General features: G+C 43.4%; 1 protein-coding gene across 6 annotated transcripts in view; it reads left to right on the top strand.

Annotated features, from left to right (window-relative positions):
- LOC147891182 (uncharacterized) overlaps nt 1–20544 on the top strand; it is a 161213-nt gene that overhangs the window by 49544 nt on the left and 91125 nt on the right. For all 6 annotated transcript variants that reach the window (XM_087390081.1, XM_087390085.1, XM_087390084.1 and 3 more), the window contains 4 exons: nt 1935–2051; nt 2211–2399; nt 2640–2701; nt 6227–6317. In XM_087390081.1, coding sequence (XP_087246207.1) covers nt 1935–2051; nt 2211–2399; nt 2640–2701; nt 6227–6317 — 459 coding nt within the window. The remainder of the gene's footprint in view (nt 1–1934; nt 2052–2210; nt 2400–2639; nt 2702–6226; nt 6318–20544) is intronic.

Raw genomic sequence — 20544 nt, 5'->3', positions numbered from 1 at the left:
TGTGTGTGTGTGTGTTAGGCAAAAGTTCTCCTAATGGAGAGTTTTACTTGGAGTTCTCCCTTTTGGACAGCTTTTGGCTTGCCATCATATTGCTCCTGCCATGTGTCGATGATGTTTGTTCTACTATGCCTCACTTGTTTTGGCATTTCCTTGCTCATGATTTCTTGTTACAGCTACAACAAAGGCTTCAGGCTCGTTTTCCTAGTGCTTTCTTTCACAAGTGATTTTGGCTGTTTGGATTTGAGCTTGTTATTGGGCGTTACTGTTCACCAAAAATGCATGGTGGTCTGGACGATGCTGGAATCTATGCAGGGAAATCAGCCTTGGGCCACTATGATGTGTCACTTGCTCTCATACTTATCCACTCATGCATTTGGCCATTGGCAACCCTCTCGTTAGGATTTCTGTTTGGATACATTGATGGCAAAGTTAAGGGCTGTCCCTTTGTTTCCCGCATGTTTTCGGACTGGAAGGAGATTATCTTTCATCTTAAATGGAAAGGTCGTGATTTTGTGAATGGTAATCCCCCAAGGGCTGAGAATTTGTAGCGGTCCAAAGTGTTTGCTCATCCACTGGCCTTGCAAGAGCCTCGGCGCTCTTATTTTATCAGTTTATTAGGGATTTGAACTGTTGATGATGTTCTTCAACCTGGTGGTACCTTGCTATATGCAGTCAAAAAATATGGTTTGGGTCTGCATTATCAACCTTCATGGAAGTACCTTACGCAGATGCTTCAATCTTTCATGCCGAGTCCAAGACTTGAACTTCAATATCGTCTTGAAGATTGGGTTTTACGCTGTCAGGGCTTGCTCACTCGTCCTTCAATGTTGGCTTACATCACGGTTGCTAAGTTTTATAAGGTTTTGATGCCTTCGCCTTGGATTTCAGATAGAGCAAATCAAATTTGGTGTATGCATCATGATGCCAGAAAAGCTTAAGGTGACTTTGGACTTCCAAACTTCCTCTTTGTCAACAAGTTTTCTTGTGGTGGGTGATGCTTGGTATCATTCCATTTGGTCAACTATTACCTCGTAGACATATTGCTCCTCCTATTTGTCACAGTTGTCATGCTCCTTGGGAATCTTTGGCTCATTTTTTTTGGCAATGCCCTGAGACTCGTGACTTTCTTTAATTTCTGCAGCAACGCGTAAGGGCTCGCTTTCCTACAGCTTCCTTTGGACAGTTTTTTTGGCTGTTCGGAATCCACCCAAAGCAGTAAGGCTTTGATCTCTTTTTCACGTGGGTTCGTTATTGGGGACTCTGGAGTCTCGTAATCATAGAGTCTTTGGAGATCCCACTTTCTCCAAGTTTTCCTTCTTCCAGGTGTCATAGAGGCAATCTTTCTTTGATTTCCTGCGTGCTCGTCAGATAGATCATACTCTTTTCTTATCTTATTTTGAAACTTCCAGGTGTCATAGAGGCAATCTTTCTTTGATTTCCTGCGTGCTCGTCAGATAGATCATACTCTTTTCTTATCTTATTTTGAAAATTTTTGATCTTGTAATTGTCAGTCCCTTGTCTGGGGACTGCTCATTGTAGTATAAAGCCTGATGGATTTCACTGAAAAAAAAAAAGTGTGTGAAAGGCAATAGAATTATCGCTTTGTGCTCCCCAAAAAAGAAACCTCTGTGTGTGTGTATAAATATAATTATAAATATGAATATGAATATGAATATACATATTTGTAAATGACATAATATTTTGAGCTGTAATTCTCCTCACTTTTTATATGAGTGACATTTTAATGTATTCAATATTTAATCCTAGTTAGTATGTTTGACTGCTTCCTTTTCTGTTGAAAGAAAGTATGTATATGTGTCTCTAGATGTCGTAAATCTCCGAAGTAAGGATTTCATTCTTTTCAGGGCAAGATAACAATATGCTCCTCCATCTAGTTTATGTCCTACTATTAATGCCGGTTTGCTGCTGTGCAGATGTGCATGATCTATCTTCTTTGCCACCAGATCTTGCCTGGTGTATTGCTGAGCAGTTCTCAGCACAGGAATTGTTTGATGCAGAAGAACGTCCAGATTTTTTGGCTTTAAACCTTGGTAACCTACTTCTTGTGTCTAATATAATTTTCTTAATGTTTCCGTGGAGTACATGTTAAGGGAACCTGACTTTTTCTTTGTTCCTGAGCGGGCAACCATTTTAAGTTCCATCATGCAAACAACCAGTATGCAAGCAAGTATTATGTTGTGCCTGGGCAGATACGGTGAACCTTTGGGAAAAACATTGCCAGAGGCTTCTTCAGGATGATATTGTACAACCGGTTTCCTCTACTTCCACCTATCCGCTGTATAATGCTTGGGGTCCCCGGGAAGGACCACCTCCCACATCATGGAAGTCTTTGTACATGGCAGTACATTTGCAACAGCTTGCAGATCGTCAGAGTGGAGGTACTCTTGTGCATCTGTCTCAGTAAAGGTGCCTGTCAGATTTCCTATTGTTTATTTTTGGCAAGTAGGCTGCTTACAATAAATGTGATGGAGCAAGGTAGGTAATCTTAATCAGATTAACATGTGTTTCATTACCCAACCACTTTGTATCTTACTTGTAATAATGTTTGGAGAACTTTGTATTGCCAATGACCCACCTGATTTTCTCTATGTTTCTGACGAAGGCATTCTTTTCTGAAGGTGATAATGAAAGATTCATGGCTGAAGTTTCGCAAAAGGCCGAGTATGCATATTCCCATACGGTATGTAAATAACAGATTTAGAGGTTTTTTTAGTGCAATTGTTGCAGGATGTTTGCAGATGACGATTTATGCTTTAGAAACTTGGGTCAAATGATAATATTATTGCCTTACCCAGCAAATCAAGTGCCTTCTTGAAAAACTTTGAAAACAAAAAAAGAGTCAGCTATTCGTTAGGTGTTGAAGGAGAACATTGGCTGTCTTGCAGCCTGCTTTTCTTGGTCTGAGCTCACTGCCTATGGTAACCTGAGAGCAAGTGCCAACTACTTATATTATCTAACATGGATTCCTTGATTATGCCGGCAAACCATGACTTGCAGCAAAACTCATGCCACTCGACAATATGTTGCTCCCAAGCGGGGTTCAAGGTTAGATGATATCTAGTGAGATGTTGACGAGGGTGGCAATAGGACAAACTGCTGCCTCCCCATCACCATGCTGCAATGTGCCATACAAATTTTCCAGGCTGTAATTCTGGCGTGTGTCTAACAGACACTGTCCTTTGGAGAGAACACAGGGTGCTGCTGTGAGGGGGAGTAGCATCCTGAATTTCTTAGCTCTTATCTATCTTCTCATCCACTATGTAGGTGGAAGAGACCATCACTAGAGAGAAGTCTTGTCGCCCCTTTATTAGTCAGGCAACAGTCCCTGATGGGAACGCTCTTCAAATCCCCCTGCACCTGTGCAAATGTCCTGAGCGAACATCCCAGATTCTCTATGCAGCTCCATAAGTTGTGGGCAATCATCTCCTGGTCCCTTGTCATACAGCAGCGATGCGCCCCATCACTTCTTATTGGCTCGACCCATGTGTGGGAAGGCCACCATGAGCCACTAGACAAAAGAAGTAGGAGAACTTTTGTTGCCGGAGAGGCTGGTTCATAGCCGAGGGTGAGCACCTTCTCATGCGGCACTTGCATCTCTAGCTAGGGTCTCTCTCGTAAGGGGTTTCAAGGGGAGGCAGGATGATGAGCTCTTGGATAGTGAGCTTGTAGATAACTGCACATGAGAAGAGAGAGCGAGTACAGGGAGGAAACTAGAAACATAGATAAGGTGAGGGACAACATTGAGGGGGGGCTGAGGATGAGGGACGGAATGGGAAAGCGGAGGGGATTCGGGCTGATAGAGAGGAAGAGGCGATGAGGTGAACTGCAACTACAAGCCCCAAGGTCTGGAATCGACAGTGATAGTAAGAAGTGGATCCCAGGCAAGGGACTGAGTAGCCGAGAATGGTAGAAGCTGTGAGGAGTGAACACTGCATGGAGGGAAAGGACCTCAGGGAGGTACTAAAAGAAGCAGCTAGGGTGGTGATGTAAAAAACATGTAGTGTAGCTGTGAGAGAAGAGGTCACAAGCATGAAGATAAGACTGCTACAGGGAAGAACAGCCAGTCAGCTCGAACAGCTTGCATCAATTGCATGTGAGCTATGACTCTTTCCTTTATGCACCAATATTAGTGGTTTAGCAACGATCATCACAGCAGCATATTTCTCTCCGTTTGCTTTTGGTGCTCGTACAAATCCTGCAATGTCTTCAGTTCGTGATCGAGTAGACTCTAATCCAACTTTCTTGACAGATAGCTGTGCCACCGCACGGGCGGGGGGGGCATGCATTGTGGAGTAAGAGTCAAGCCCTCCCTAGTAGGATGGCCAAACTGTCCTAGGACCTAGGGTAAGGCAACCTACAAAGCATGCATGAATGAAAAAAGAATGCCAACTAATGAAAAGACACAATAGCTAAGGCTCAACTGAAGATGATGTTCCCAAAGCAAAGGTCCCCCTTAAAATACAAGTATATCCATTTCCTCAAGGCCTCTCCACAACCCATCATATGGGAATACTCCTCCCATGCCGCATGGCACTCTCCTCCTCAATTTCCTTTTAGGCCTCTCCTATCCCATTCTCCCTAAGGCCTACAACAGGCATGTTTGGCTCTTTGGAGCTTCAAGGTCTAAGCAGCAATCATCTACTGGTATCTATTGTGAAGAGGATGTGTGTTAAGATTTTTTGATCTTTGTCATTGAGTTTTTGACAATATGAGGGGTTTTAGCTTTGTCACTTGTTACCAAGGCCTCTCCACAACCCATCATATGTGGGAATGACTCCTCCCATGCCACATGGCACTCTCCTCTTCAATTTCCCTTTTAAGTCTCTCCTACTCCATTCTTCCTAAGGCCTACAACAGGCATGCTTGGCTCTTTGGAGCTTGAAGGTGAAAGAAGCAGTCATCTACTGGTATCTATTTAGAAGAGGATGTGTGCTGAGGTTTTTTAATCTTTGTCAATGAATTTGTGACAATATGAAGGGTTTTAGCTTTGTCACTTGTTGCAACCAGTCGAAGAAATTCTGGCTATGGTCCTTATCCAGCTCCCAGTTTGGATGGGGATGCATGCCTTTCAATAGAGCTTTGCCATGATATATCCCATATGTTGGATAATGGTTTGTTGAAGTCTCTGAGGAAAGGGCATTTTTTCTCTGCAAGTATTGATGTTCTTCTTTGCATGGAAAATTTTGCTAGACCAATCAAGACCAGGTACTTGAATGCGCAAAGTTTACAATTATGTTCATTTCCGATCCATAGCTAGTACAACACTCGCCACCGTGGTTGAGGGGCACTCAATTGCAATGTTTTACAGAAAGCGATTATTAGTTCTATCTTTTGAACCTCCTGGGTGCCGTGGGAATGTGCTGTAGGAGATTCAAAGTCAGCTTTTCTGGTTTTATGAAGGCTGATTTTGAGAGAAGCATACTGTCTTTCTTTGAAAGTTGGGCAGTTTGTAAGCATAGGTAAGAAGAGAGAGAAACATTTGCCATAGAGGGCATCTCAGATAATGACCTGGAGGTCTTCTCAAATAATGACCGAAGGAAAAGTGCAGGTGATGGTGATTTTTACAGGAGTTGTGCGTACTATTGTACTCAAGAATTTAATGGTCCAATGGTCCAAATATCTTCCCTCATCTTGATCTTCTAGAGACAGAATTTTGTTGTTAAAGGATATGTGCTAGTGTCTATACTGATGGTTAGCTTCATTTTTCCAGTCTTGATAAGAGACGAAGTAAAATTTCTTTAAATGTATGCCCATTAGTATTATGCATATGTGCACACATGTGCAAATATGGCTACAATGAATGTTGGGTGCTGATGAAGTGGATGTGGATACTAAAGTGGCTACTCACTGCTATGCAAGATGGAGTCGACGGCTTGCAAGATTTTGACTAAATCATACTTGTTCTTTTGAATTTACAAGATGAGTGGGGGCATGTTCCTGGATTCATCTGTGTGTGTGCGCACATGCCCAAAGATGTGCTCTCTCATGAAAAGGAGGCTATTGTGCTCGTCTCTCTTGGGCATGGTTTGCATTTTTGTGTGGCTTCCACGTTAGACTCTAGAGACATCTGTTAATCATAATGGGGAAGGCTCGAATTTGGCCAAATTAGATGGTCCAAGTTATGCTTCCTGTTGTTTCCATTGAATCTTTTATTTCCTGGAAATCTCTGTGCTGTTTAATAATTGCATATTTTTGTCCCATGCAGATACGTCCAATGTTTTGGGAGTGGGTGATAAATGGTGAAGCGAGCTTCTTTGTCGTGTACACATCATTATTCAAAAATATTCTAAAACTGAGTAAGTCTAATGACACCAACATGAATGCGCATTACATTCGGAAACGAATTGCATGCATCATTATGAGCAAATATTGTTTGGTGAAAGATTAGTTAATGGTCATATGGGGTATTCCGTGGGTTTAAGTAGTATTGGTGTGGGTGGCCATACTGGGGGTTTTTGAAAACCCGCCTTTGCTATGGAGTCTAAGGGAGGTGGGGGTTTTGCGGGGGCTTCCAGACGTGACTTGTTCCACACCAATGGGGCCATCGGATCCCAAGTTGTGTAATTAAATGTGTGTTGTCATGCTCCCTTGGGGGCTAGAATGGTTAGGTTGTTGGAGGATTAATGTGTAATGTAAATAAACAAGCAAGTACGAGAACTCATGAGCAATGCCTTGGATATCAAATTTAAAAGTTCTATATAGAGGAAGAAGCAGTATGAGAAGGATGACATGTGATGTTTGGCAGTAGAGAAGGTTGTTTGAAACAAGAAGACGAGGCAAAGGTTGATGAAGAGCTGATTGCTATTCTGAATGATGCATTTGCAAGGTTTTGTGGGGCCTTTTGCTGTCTCTTTTAGGGACTGAGTAGAGTGATGAGCACATACAGGTGGATAAGATGCATGATAAGCTGACAATAGTTGATGCATGGATCAGATTATTCTTAGCAAGTGGGCGCTACTATCAGGAAATGCATAGCATGCATAAGGAAGTGGTGCAGCATACAAGCTTCTACATTGATTTGGGAGGACAGGAAAATGACGTGAAGCCTTTTCATTTCATACAGTTGATGAGTACACAAGTGCGTTGCATACTTGGCAGTTGGGGGGAATATGTTAGGTGAAAAATTAGTTACTGGCCATATGGGGTTTTTTGTGGGTTTTATTTGCATTGGTGTGGAAGGCTGTACCGGGTTTTCTTTTGTAAATCCACCTCTGCTATGGAGTTCAGTGGGAGATGGGGGTTCATGGTGGCTTCTTGGACATTGACGTCTTCCACATCAATCGTGTCATTGGAGCCTAAGTTGTGTTATTAAATGTGTGTTGGGTAGTCATGTTGCCATTGGGGGGTAAAATGGTTAGGTTGTTGGAGGGATAAGGTGTAGTGTAAACAAAAAAGGGGACCCTCTAGTGAATAAGGGGGAGAGTTCTAGACAGAGAAGGAGAGACGTGAAAGGGGAGAGGCGGTGGATGTGGAGAAGAGTTTTCTGTTTGATGGGGGACATACAGTAGGGAGGAAGATCTATTGTGGAGACTGGGTGTACAGTATTTGGGAGCAATGGAAATGGGGCCTAGTTTTGGAGTTATCAATCTCTCTTCCTTGTTTCACGTGCCTCGAAATTTGCGTTTCAATACCAATCGTGAAGTGTTTTCTATTTAACAGCAGAGAGAGAGAATTACTCAAATTTTTGATTACACAAAACATATGCTAGTTGTTTATATAAGGCTGTACATGATGAGATCTGCCCTTTGTTTGAAATGGTTAGCATGGAAGATAATCTGTATCACCACAGGGAAGGAGGTGTGCTTATGAGTAGAAATTCAAGTCAGGACATCGGACAATGGATGTTCAGTGAGCTACTCTTGCAAATGGAGTTTGCCAATAAGCCTATTTTGTGAAGAATGAGTAGGTTGGGATCTTACCAATGAATCCCACTTACTTGCTGAGGAAACATGATTGGACTCTACATGTCCAAGAAGGCTCGCCACTAATCCCATGCTGCTTTGTGGAAACTCAAGGAGCCCTCTTTGCGCCTTCAGTATATCCATCAGATCTGTTGGCAAATTTAAGAGTGTATCGTGGACAGATATGAGCTATCTATGCAAACAAGATAGCAACTTCACTTCCAAAGGTTCCATGCGGGTAGGGCTTCAGTGTAACTTCCACACCGATTTTGCCTAGGGGTGATGATGGAGTTCCAATGTGTCGTGTTAATATGCTGCATGGAGATGTGGCGGGCAATGTATGCTTTCTTTGCTAGTGCAGATGCTGGAGCTGCTATGCAGCTACTAGCTGCTCGGTTTGGATAGCATGTTATATTAACAAAGAATGGGAGAACTGAGTTAACGTAATAAAAGATGTGGCTAGAAATCACAGCACGTTAAGAAAACATAGACATGGCAGTTAAAAGTTTGCTATTTTGCATCCCTGCGATCTCCCATTTACAAAAACAACGGTAACATATCACGAGATTACCTCATCAAGCATTTGGGAGAGGATATAGACAGGTGCTCAAACGATCACATAATCATCCTAGCAGGGGTTTTCAATGTATGAATAGGATCAAGGTGGGCCATCATAACAGTAGAATGGAAAGACCCATTGAGAATGGAAGAAATGGAAGAGGATAGTGAAGAAAGAGGGGGCTGGAAGAGGACATTAGAAGATGATGTAGAAGCCACTTTCATAGGAAACAATTGCTCACCCTATGTGGGTGCTTCAAACTTAAAAGATGCAATTGTTCTCCCTTTTTCAAGGACACGAGAGGCTGCATATGTAAAACCCCACAAGAGTCAAGCGTGATTGACTACACGATTATAGGTCCACCCGCAAGGCATATCGTGAAGTACCTCAAGATTGATGACAAGACATTGGAGTCCGACCACAAGGCCTCGCAGAAGATAATAATAATCAGTGACATAGGGGTCTCCTCTTGCAAACTCTCTTTGGCTTATTCACAGATGAATTAAAAGATTGGACGAGAGCACACAGTGGAGAGGGGGTACAAATTGCGGGGTACGCCTTACTCCTACTCATCTATGCAAATGATGTAGCTCTCTTTGTAAAATAGAAAAATGACATGCAAGCACACCTGATGCATTAGGTAAATTCTGTCAACACTCAGGGGTAAAAGTCAATATTACAAAGACAAGGGTCATTGGTAATCTGAACAAGGAACAATCAAATGTCATTTACATTCAAAGGGGATACCTTACAAGCGTTTGAGAATAACTACAAGTGGAATGCATGCATGGAACGAATAGTTATGGGAGGTTTGAAAGCTTTATAGAGCCTTGAAAAGAAATGCAAGAAAGCACATCTATGAAGCTGGGAACTGAGGAAGTTGCTGTATACGATGCTTGTTCAAGCAGTGATCCTCTGTAGATGCTCAGTCTAGGCACTTGGACTTTCCATAGAATATAGGAAAAGAAAAGAAACAAGTTACAAATGGTTTTTCGTAGGAGAGGTGGAGGTCAGAGTGCAAACCCCCTAGTACCTACCCATCATTCAAGCACAGATAGGATTGATACCCGTCAAGGGGAAGCTTTGTGTCAATACATAACGTACCTTCACAAGGTAGAGAAGGTGGATGCAAGTACACTCCCGCACAAAGCCATGAAGGCAACAAAAAAATTAGGATGGCACAGAGAGGAGCTCAATTGGATGAAGCGACAGGGATTACATGCTGTGGATATCCTAGAGGATGAAGGCAGGTTGGGGAGCTCCTGTAGGTTGCGAAATTGGTTGGAACAGCCCTGTGAACATCTAGAGCACGGAATCTCCTTGTTTGGAAGCGGAAAACAGCTTGAATCAGTGCACAAACTGGAAATTCTTGCCCTGGCAGCACCCAGATGAATTGCGATTTGATAAACCAGCTCCTGGAACAGCTTTGGTGAATTGCGATTTCCTGTAGCAGCCTTTGGGAAGTACGATTTGATAAACCATCTTCCGGAACAGATATGATGAATTGCGATTCTTGTAGCAGCCTCTGGGAAGTGCGATGTTCCTCTCTTGGACCTGGTAGGGCTCCTGGGTGATGGCAGATCTGACAAACTGGCTCCCGGAAGGTGTGTGGATAGCTGGGAAGCAAGAAAAACGAGATTCTGATCTGAGAGAAAGCTGAACCATCCCTGACTTAGCCAATCCACTTGAGCCAAGAATAGCTGCCCTGGCTTGCCTTGCAAGTCATTGGATTTTTACCCCTCTCTAACCCTCAGATCCTTTGCCTTGGCCCATGGCAGATTTAATCAGTTTGAGGCCAGGTCCGTCACTGTAAAGTCCTAAAAATTAGAAGTTCACGTCCCCGTGGACAGGAGGAAAGAATCTGTAAAATCTACCAACAGGGGAAATAGAAATGGAAGAACATGCTCCTTCATTGTAGAGCATACATACATATTAGGGAAGGTACATGGAAAAGTGCAGCAGCAATTCCCTCAGCCTAGAGTCCTTTCGAGTAACTAGTGAAGCTATTGAGGGAAATTTTGGGAGACCACAGTTGGACATGGTCGACATGTTGATCGAGCACATACCAAACTTAAACTTTTTTGGAAATTGTATAAGATGAAAGTAAAGAACTACTATCATTTCGATAGTGGGTTCTAGTCCCGTAGATGGCTTAGGGTCTCAAGCAGACTTTTATACAATCATATCATATCATATCTAGCCCATTCCTTTGTGTGTGTGTGTGTGTGTGTGTGTGTGTGTTGGTGTGTGTGTGTGTGTGTGTTAAGCAGCAAATGGATGCAATCAGTTCTCATAGGCAGCTTACTTCTTCTGAACAGGATTCTTGTGCTTATGCGGCTCATATCATCCATCAAAATGATCTTCGCAAATTAAAGAAGTGGCAAATCCGAGCTCGTATGAAACCCCTTTTGGATAAGGGCTGCTCCTCCAAAGCCTTTTTTAAAAGTCTCCATGCGGATAGGCGAAAGGAGGATATTTGCAGGATCAAGAAAGCTGATGGCACCTGGACCACTTCCAAATCAGACCTGGAATTGCAATGTTTTAGTCACTTTCAGCAGCTCCTTTCTTCTCCACCTGATCATTTGATGCAAGTAAATGCAGTCAGGTCTCAATTTCTTATGCATGTTCAGCCTATAGTATCTCGGGAACAGGCCCTTACATTAGAGCAGCCTTTTCTGCTTAGTGAACTGGAAGATGCTTTGAGTCATCTACGCAAAAGCAGCTCCCCTGGTTGGGATGGACTGACTGTTGAATTCTTCCGTGCATTTTGGGGTGATCTCAAGATTACTCTCCTTCTAATGATCAATCATGCTTGGGCAGAACAATCTCTACCTCCATCCTGGAAACATGGCCTTGTAAAATTGATTCCCAAAAAAAGGTTGTGTGAGACGATGGCTGATTGGCGGCCTATTTCCCTCATGCCTGTCATTTACAAACTCATTGCTAAAATGATTGTCCTCAGGGTTCGCTTCCTCTTGCAAGCAGGACTTCATCCTAGGCAGTATGGGTTTGTCCCCAGGAGGCAGATCACTGACAATATCTCCAATGCCTTGCTTGCGATTGAGTATGCTAAATATTCTAAACAAGATGTTCTCATTCTGCAAGTAGACATTGCGAAAGCTTTTGATACTGTCCATTGGGATTTCATCTCTCAAACTATGCAAAAATTGGGATTTGGCTCTCGACTTGTCCACATCATTTACTGGCTTTATTCTCATGCCACTGCACAGTGCTTGCTTGGTGGTGGGTTGTCAAGAACCTGGACTATGACTCGCTCAGTGAGACAGGGTTGCCCTTTCAGCTCCTTACTGTATGCCATTGCTACCCATCCGTTACTCTTGCATATGGACTATCTGGCAGATACAGGACAGCTTCATGGTTTGCAAATTCCAGGGGCAAAGTCTTTTCTTGCACAGGCCTATGCTGATGATTCATTCTTCATGCCAAGGAATTCTCAAAGTGATCTTTCTTGTTTGATGCATACACTGAATGACTTTGGTATAGCTGCTGGACTGCATATCAATTTTCAGAAATCAAAACTTCTAGCTTTGAAAGAAGCTGATTGGCATGCACTGTTTTGGCCAGGCCACATTATCTCTTCCTTTACTATTGTCAGACATCTCGGATACCCCATTGGCTGGAATATTACTCCGCAACAACAGCTCAAATGGGTGCTTCAAAAGATCAATAAGAAGCTGGAATACTGGCATTTGTCCACTTGGCCTCTACATGTTCGACTCCGGATAGTACAGTCCATCATTATGGCATATGTGCAATTTTATCTGCCTCTTCTTCCTTGGTCTTTCAAGCATTTGGCTTCTTATATGTCCCAAGCTATGGAGATATTTTGGAAAAGTAAATCTCTTAAAAAAGCTTTGAGACTACTACCTATGCTGTCTATTTGTTCACCCAAGACTCATGGGGGGCTGAATATTCTCAATCTCCAGGTTCATATGTTGGCAAGAAAGAGCACTATGATTGCTGATTTTTTTCAGCAAAACCAACCATGGGCTATTATGTTAGCAGCTATGTGTGGAAACATGGCTTCCCATGCATATGGGCATTGGATTACAGATCACTGGGAAGCAGTTTTGTCTAATTTTCAGGGAAAAATTCCTGGTTGCCCTGTTTCTACTGCTTTTATTCATGATTGGAAGAGAATTCTTTCATATGCAAAATGGACAGGTGCTTCCTCTCGTCATGGCAACTCCTTTCGATTGGAAAGCATCCATTGGAGCAAGGTGTTTGCATCGCCTCTCGCTTTACAGGCACCTATCAAAGCATATAATCTCATGAAATTGGGCATAAGATTTGTTGGTGATGTTGTGGATCAACAAGGCTATACACTTTCATTTCCACAAGCTTGCAGGACATTTTCCTTGGGTCTGCATCATAGATCCATTTGGAGAACACTTTCAATTATGATGCAGCCATTTGTTCCGGTTCCTCCACTGTTTGCACAGGACAGATTAATGGACTGGAATTTGACTTCCATACCTCCTGCTGCATACACACTTTCGATACACAATCTGACTGCCTCGAAGGTTTACAGATTTCTTCTTCCACAGCCATGGATTGACAAGCATGCCAACACTCTTTGGAATTTGGATAGGCCTTTATCTTGGTGGCAATCCCGTCTCATGAAAATCTGGAAAACAAAATTGCCATTGAAACAGAGGCTTTTCTTTTGGAGATGTATAGTGGGAGCCTTTTCCATTGGGGTGAAATTGGCAGCTCGCCGCATTGCTTCTCCTTTCTGCCCCCGTTGCTCTCATCCTCGCGAGACAGTTCCTCACTTATTATGGTTTTGCCCGCACTCTCGCACATTGATCACTCAGGTTTCTCATTTACTGCGGCTTCGGTTCCCTTCTATCAGATTTGGGAAACTTTTCTGGATGTTTGGATGCTGCTCATATCAGATGTCTCCATTACTCCTTTTCTTTCATTGGACTCGCTTTTGGGTATTATGGACCATCTGGACACAGAGACTGCACTCTAGGATGGGTCAACAGTTTCCTCAGGCATATATTTTCTTCAGAATGTCCCTTAAGCAGTCTTTACATGACAGTATTGCTGCAAGGGATTTGGATGCTACTTGCCTTGAAGTGTTCTCTACTTGTTTTTGAGTTCTTCTATTGGGCTCTCTTTCGGAGTTCTTTGCTAGTGTGTGGGAGACCTCCCATATTGTAAATTTATGAGCATATAAATACAATGGATTTTACCAAAAAAAAAAAAAGTGTGTGTGGTGTGTGTGTGTTTCTGAGGTGTGTGTGTGTGTGTGTGTAGGTTGTCATGAGCATCGCATCATTATGTACACAGAAGATTGTATGTGTGTGTGTGTGTGTGTGTGTGTGTGTGTGTGTGTATGTGTGGTACAAATGGGTGCTTCAAAAGATCAATAAGAAGCTGGAATACTGGCATTTGTCCACTTGGCCTCTACATGTTCGACTCCGGATAGTACAGTCCATCATTATGGCATATGTGCAATTTTATCTGCCTCTTCTTCCTTGGTCTTTCAAGCATTTGGCTTCTTATATGTCCCAAGCTATGGAGATATTTTGGAAAAGTAAATCTCTTAAAAAAGCTTTGAGACTACTACCTATGCTGTCTATTTGTTCACCCAAGACTCATGGGGGGCTGAATATTCTCAATCTCCAGGTTCATATGTTGGCAAGAAAGAGCACTATGATTGCTGATTTTTTTCAGCAAAACCAACCATGGGCTATTATGTTAGCAGCTATGTGTGGAAACATGGCTTCCCATGCATATGGGCATTGGATTACAGATCACTGGGAAGCAGTTTTGTCTAATTTTCAGGGAAAAATTCCTGGTTGCCCTGTTTCTACTGCTTTTATTCATGATTGGAAGAGAATTCTTTCATATGCAAAATGGACAGGTGCTTCCTCTCGTCATGGCAACTCCTTTCGATTGGAAAGCATCCATTGGAGCAAGGTGTTTGCATCGCCTCTCGCTTTACAGGCACCTATCAAAGCATATAATCTCATGAAATTGGGCATAAGATTTGTTGGTGATGTTGTGGATCAACAAGGCTATACACTTTCATTTCCACAAGCTTGCAGGACATTTTCCTTGGGTCTGCATCATAGATCCATTTGGAGAACACTTTCAATTATGATGCAGCCATTTGTTCCGGTTCCTCCACTGTTTGCACAGGACAGATTAATGGACTGGAATTTGACTTCCATACCTCCTGCTGCATATACACTTTCGATACACAATCTGACTGCCTCGAAGGTTTACAGATTTCTTCTTCCACAGCCATGGATTGACAAGCATGCCAACACTCTTTGGAATTTGGATAGGCCTTTATCTTGGTGGCAATCCCGTCTCATGAAAATCTGGAAAACCAAATTGCCATTGAAACAGAGGCTTTTCTTTTGGAGATGTATAGTGGGAGCCTTTTCCATTGGGGTGAAATTGGCAGCTCGCCGCATTGCTTCTCCTTTCTGCCCCCGTTGCTCTCATCCTCGCGAGACAGTTCCTCACTTATTATGGTTTTGCCCGCACTCTCGCACATTGATCACTCAGGTTTCTCATTTACTGCGGCTTCGGTTCCCTTCTATCAGATTTGGGAAACTTTTCTGGATGTTTGGATGCTGCTCATCTCAGATGTCTCCATTACTCCTTTTCTTTCATTGGACTCGCTTTTGGGTATTATGGACCATCTGGACACAGAGACTGCACTCTAGGATGGGTCAACAGTTTCCTCAGGCATATATTTTCTTCAGAATGTCCCTTAAGCAGTCTTTACATGACAGTATTGCTGCAAGGGATTTGGATGCTACTTGCCTTGAAGTGTTCTCTACTTGTTTTTGAGTTCTTCTATTGGGCTCTCTTTCGGAGTTCTTTGCTAGTGTGTGGGAGACTTCCCATATTGTAAATTTATGAGCATATAAATACAATGGATTTTACCAAAAAAAAAAAAAAAAAGTGTGTATGTGTGGTGTGTGTGTGTGTGTGTGAGATCACAATCGTGTGAGGAGAGGAGGAGAAGTGACGACGGCGAGGGATTCCATGTGTGCGAGAGAAACGAATTCGACTCGTGGTCTCTGATCGTACCTGCGCTCTCCGTACACGTCCGCGTTCCCCTCGTTCTTCCGCTCGCTCCTGCGTTCTGTCCGTACAACTGTACGGACGCCGTACTTTCGTACGGACGCCGTACAGCCACTCTTCTCTCCTCCTGCGCTGCTCCGTCCCGTCAGCTTGCCCTACGCTATCTTCCTTGTTTCACCGTCGTATCTCTTGCCCTTTTCCGTACACACAGTCCTGCCTGTTGCGTCAGCCCCCTCTCCACTTCCGAAATTCGTACAGTCTTTATTCTCCCTGCTTCTTCCTTCTTTCCGTACAGCTCGCATCTCTAGCTTATTCTTCGTCCGTACAGCCCTTCTTTGCTCTGCCCTTCCTTCAATCCTGCCCTGCTCCTCTTCATGGAAGATCAGTTCAAAAGCTACTCTCGTAAGGAGTCGACCCGGGACTCCAAAAGACAACAGGTTGATTTTTCTACTACAGATTCGGTCGACGCTCACTATGTCTTTGATATGCTTAAAGATGAATTTCAGTACAGCCGGAAGGAGTGGGCCAAACCTCCCCCGGCCATCAAATACAAGTTGAAGCTTCCATCATTGGTTGCTCCTCTTCGAAAATTCTCTCAGCAAGCAGTTATTATCTTCTTCCCAGGAAAGCTTCCTTCAGCAAATGATGTGGCTCAATGGGTTCAGGCATTGTTGGGAGGCTGCTTTGTTGAAGGGGTATATTTTGCTTCTAGGGGTTTTTATGAGGTACACTTTTCAGATGCCTCATATCGCCAGCAGATTTTGGAGATGTCGCCCCTTTTCTATGGCAGACAAATGGTGCATGTCATGCCATGGTCGCCAAACAAAGATTACCACAGCCTCATTCGACATCATTGCCCCGTATGGGTTGAGGTAGTGGATTTTCCAGACTATATGAGGGCTGAGTTACCAAGTTTGGCAGCCACTTTGGGGCAAGTTGTTTGCCCACCCCGCCCTTCGGGTAATCGCAATCGCTTTTGTATTCTTTGGGATACAGATCACCCAACCCCTCCTTCCATTGCGGTCGAAGTGGAGGATGTTCCCCTTGGTGAAAAATATTTTGACTTGAAATGGGGAGTTTTTGCAGGGGCTTGTTTCACATGCCATAAGTTTGGCCACTTAGCCTCACAGTGTCCTGCAGTTCTGCATCAGCTTCCTCCCACAGCTATTGCTCCAGAAAATACTCCCCCTCCGACTTATCCCTCGGGGTCTAAGGCAATGCCTACCAAACTGGGTGATGTGGCTCTCAAATCTGTCCCTTCCAAGGAAAATGTACTTCAGGTTTCAGCTAAGCAAAAGGATAAGGGTAAGGGCAAAATTTCAGAATCTCATGTCTCTCCCCAGGGTGCCTGGCAGCAACCCAAAAAGGTTTTTGCTCTCAAACCACGTCCACTACAATCTCGCCATTGGGATGCTTCAATTTCTACCCCTGGCCAGACCTCTTCCCCTGCTGACAGCCTTGCTTCTCAACTGTGGGTTGATGTGCTAAAAAGAGGCATCCCTGTATGTGATAATGATGAGGATCATAGAGCTAATGATCCAGGAGCCCAGGTGGATGTTGATGTCATGGCTGAGGCCTGACAGTTTACATTCTATTCTGCCTTTTGGTTTGACTGTACATATCTTTTATGTCTACTTCAATCACTTGCATTACATACAATGTTCAGGGTCTTTGCAATGCCAATAAGTGGAGACTCTTCTGGCATTATGTACATAGAATGCATCCCGATGTGATCTCCTTACAAGAACACAATCAACATTTCTTGGCTGGTCAGCAAGGCCACTATGCTGGTTATGATATTTTTTATGCTGGTACAATGCACTTTTCGGGGGTTTGCATGCTTGTAAAACATGATATACAGCCCACGGTGGCCCACAATGATCCTCAGGGTCGATGGATGGTGATCAGGTGCACCTGGCAGGATACTCTCTATGAAATAGCATCTGTTTATGCCTCACAAACTTCTGCGACTAGAGCTCAAATGTGGGACTCCCTCAAACAATACCCATGGCTTTCCAATGCTTTTTTGTGTGGAGACTTTAACAATTCGCCTGCCTCCCAAGATAATACTACTCATCGCTCTCACATGATCCCCACTGAGTTCCGACATTGGGAAGATATGCTCTCATCTCTGCATGCTGAAGATCTATGGCTCTCAACAAGGGACACAGATATGGGTTATACATATCATCACAATGCTTTTAATCATTACTGGGCTCGACTTGACAGATGGTATTTGCTGCATGCTCAGCAGTATGCTGATTTCACATGTACATTGCGGATTGATCACTCCCTCCTGCTATCTGATCATTTCCCAGTATGCTTGACATTATCAATAGCACGTCTGACAGATGATATGCCTTTTTTTGGTCATCGCTTGCTCCATGTTAATAGTGCCTACTTGCTTCATCAACAATTTCAGAACATGGTGAGAGTGGCTGTCCGTCCCCTCCTCTTACATGCTCAGGAGGATATGGATTTTGCTTGGATCAACCTTGCTCATCGTTTACAGGCTGTTATTCAAGACTATGGACGGAGTTACATGGAAAACCTTCGGCTCAAGATAAAATGGGCTCAATCCCACAAGCAGCAAATGGATGCAATCAGTTCTCATAGGCAGCTTACTTCTTCTGAACAGGATTCTTGTGCTTATGCGGTTCATATCATCCATCAAAATGATCTTCGCAAATTAAAGAAGTGGCAAATCCGAGCTCGTATGACACCCCTTTTGGATAAGGGCTGCTCCTCCAAAGCCTTTTTTAAAAGTCTCCATGCGGATAGGCGAAAGGAGGATATTTGCAGGATCAAGAAGGCTGATGGCACCTGGACCACTTCCAAATCAGACTTGGAATTGCAATGTTCTAGTCACTTTCAGCAGCTCCTTTCCTCTCAACCTGATCATTTGATGCAAGTAAATGCAGCCAGGTCTCAATTTCTTATGCATGTTCAGCCCATAGTATCTCGGGAACAGGCCCATGCATTGGAACAGCCTTTTATGCTTAGTGAACTGGAAGATGCTTTGAGTCATCTACGCAAAAGCAGCTCCCCTGGTTGGGATGGACTGACTGTTGAATTCTTCCGTGCATTTTGGGGTGATCTCAAGAATACTCTCCTTCTAATGATCAATCATGCTTGGGCAGAACAATCTCTTCCTCCATCCTGGAAACATGGCCTAGTAAAATTGATTCCCAAAAAAAGGTTGTGTGAGACGATGGCTGATTGGCGGCCTATATCCCTCATGCCTGTCATTTACAAACTCATTGCTAAAATGATTGTCCTCAGGGTTCGCTTCCTCTTGCAAGCAGGACTTCATCCTAGGCAGTATGGGTTTGTCCCCAGAAGGCAGATCACTGACAATATCTCCAATGCCTTGCTTGCGATTGAGTATGCCAAATATTCTAAACAAGATGTTCTCATTCTGCAAGTAGACATTGCGAAAGCTTTTGATACTGTCCATTGGGATTTCATCTCTCAAACTATGCAAAAATTGGGATTTGGCTCTCGACTTGTCCACATCATTTACTGGCTTTATTCTCACGCCACGGCACAGTGCTTGCTTGGTGGTGGGTTGTCAAGAACCTGGACTATGACTCGCTCAGTGAGACAGGGTTGCCCTCTTAGTTCCCTACTGTATGCCATTGCTACCCATCCGTTACTCTTGCATATGGACTATCTGACAGATACAGGACAGCTTCATGGTTTGCAAATTCCAGGGGCACAGTCTTTTCTTGCACAGGCCTATGCTGATGATTCATTCTTCATGCCAAGGAATTCTCAAAGTGATCTTTCTCGTTTGATGCATACACTGAATGATTTTGGCATAGCTGCTGGACTGCATATCAATTTTCAGAAATCAAAACTTCTAGCTTTGAAAGAAGCTGATTGGCATGCACTGTTTTGGCCAGGCCACATTATCTCTTCCCTTACTATTGTCAGACATCTCGGATACCCCATTGGCTGGAATATTACTCCGCAGCAACAGCTCAAATGGGTGCTTCAAAAGATCAATAAGAAGCTGGAATACTGGCATTTGTCCACTTGGCCTCTACATGTTCGACTCCGGATAGTACAGTCCATCATTATGGCATATGTGCAATTTTATTTGCCTCTTCTTCCTTGGTCTTTCAAGCATTTGGCCTCTTATATGTCCCAAGCTATGGAGATATTTTGGAAAAGCAAATCTCTTAAAAAAGCTTTGCGACTACTACCTATGCAGTCTATTTGTTCACCCAAGACTCATGGGGGGCTGAATATTCTCAATCTCCAGGTTCATATGTTGGCAAGAAAGAGCACTATGATTGCTGATTTTTTTCAGCAAAAACAACCATGGGCTATTATGTTAGCAGCTATGTGTGGAAACATGGCTTCCCATGCATATGGGCATTGGATTACAGATCACTGGGAAGCAGTTTTATCTACCTTTCAGGGAAAAATTCCTGGTTGCCCTGTTTCTACTGCTTTTCTTCATGATTGGAAGAGAATTCTTTCATATGCAAAATGGACAGGTGCTTTCTCTCATCATGGCAATTCTTTTCGATTGGAAAGCATCCATTGGAGCAAGGTGTTTGCATCGCCTCTCGCTTTACAGGCACCTATCAAAGCATATAATCTCATGAAATTGGGCATAAGATTTGTTGGTGATGTTGTGGATCAACAAGGCTATACACTTTCATTTCCACAAGCTTGCAGGACATTCTCCTTGGGCCTGCATCATAGATCCATTTGGAGAACACTTTCAACTATGTTGCAGCCATTTGTTCCGGTTCCTCCACTGTTTGCACAGGACAGATTAATGGACTGGAATTTGACTTCCATACCTCCTGCTACACATACACTCTCGATACACAATCTGACTTCCTCGAAGGTTTACAGATTTCTTCTTCCACAGCCATGGATTGACAAGCATGCCAACACTCTTTGGAATTTGGATAGGCCTTTATCTTGGTGGCAATCCCGTCTCATGAAAATCTGGAAAACCAAATTGCCATT

The sequence above is a fragment of the Dipteris shenzhenensis genome, chromosome 18, assembly GCF_047967505.1.
Source record: "Dipteris shenzhenensis isolate YYH24624 ecotype China chromosome 18, Dip_SZ_1.0, whole genome shotgun sequence".
NCBI classification, from domain to species: Eukaryota; Viridiplantae; Streptophyta; class Polypodiopsida; order Gleicheniales; family Dipteridaceae; genus Dipteris; species Dipteris shenzhenensis.
The sequence above is the reverse complement of the archived record's forward strand: the minus strand, read 5'-3'. Positions and strand labels throughout refer to the sequence as shown.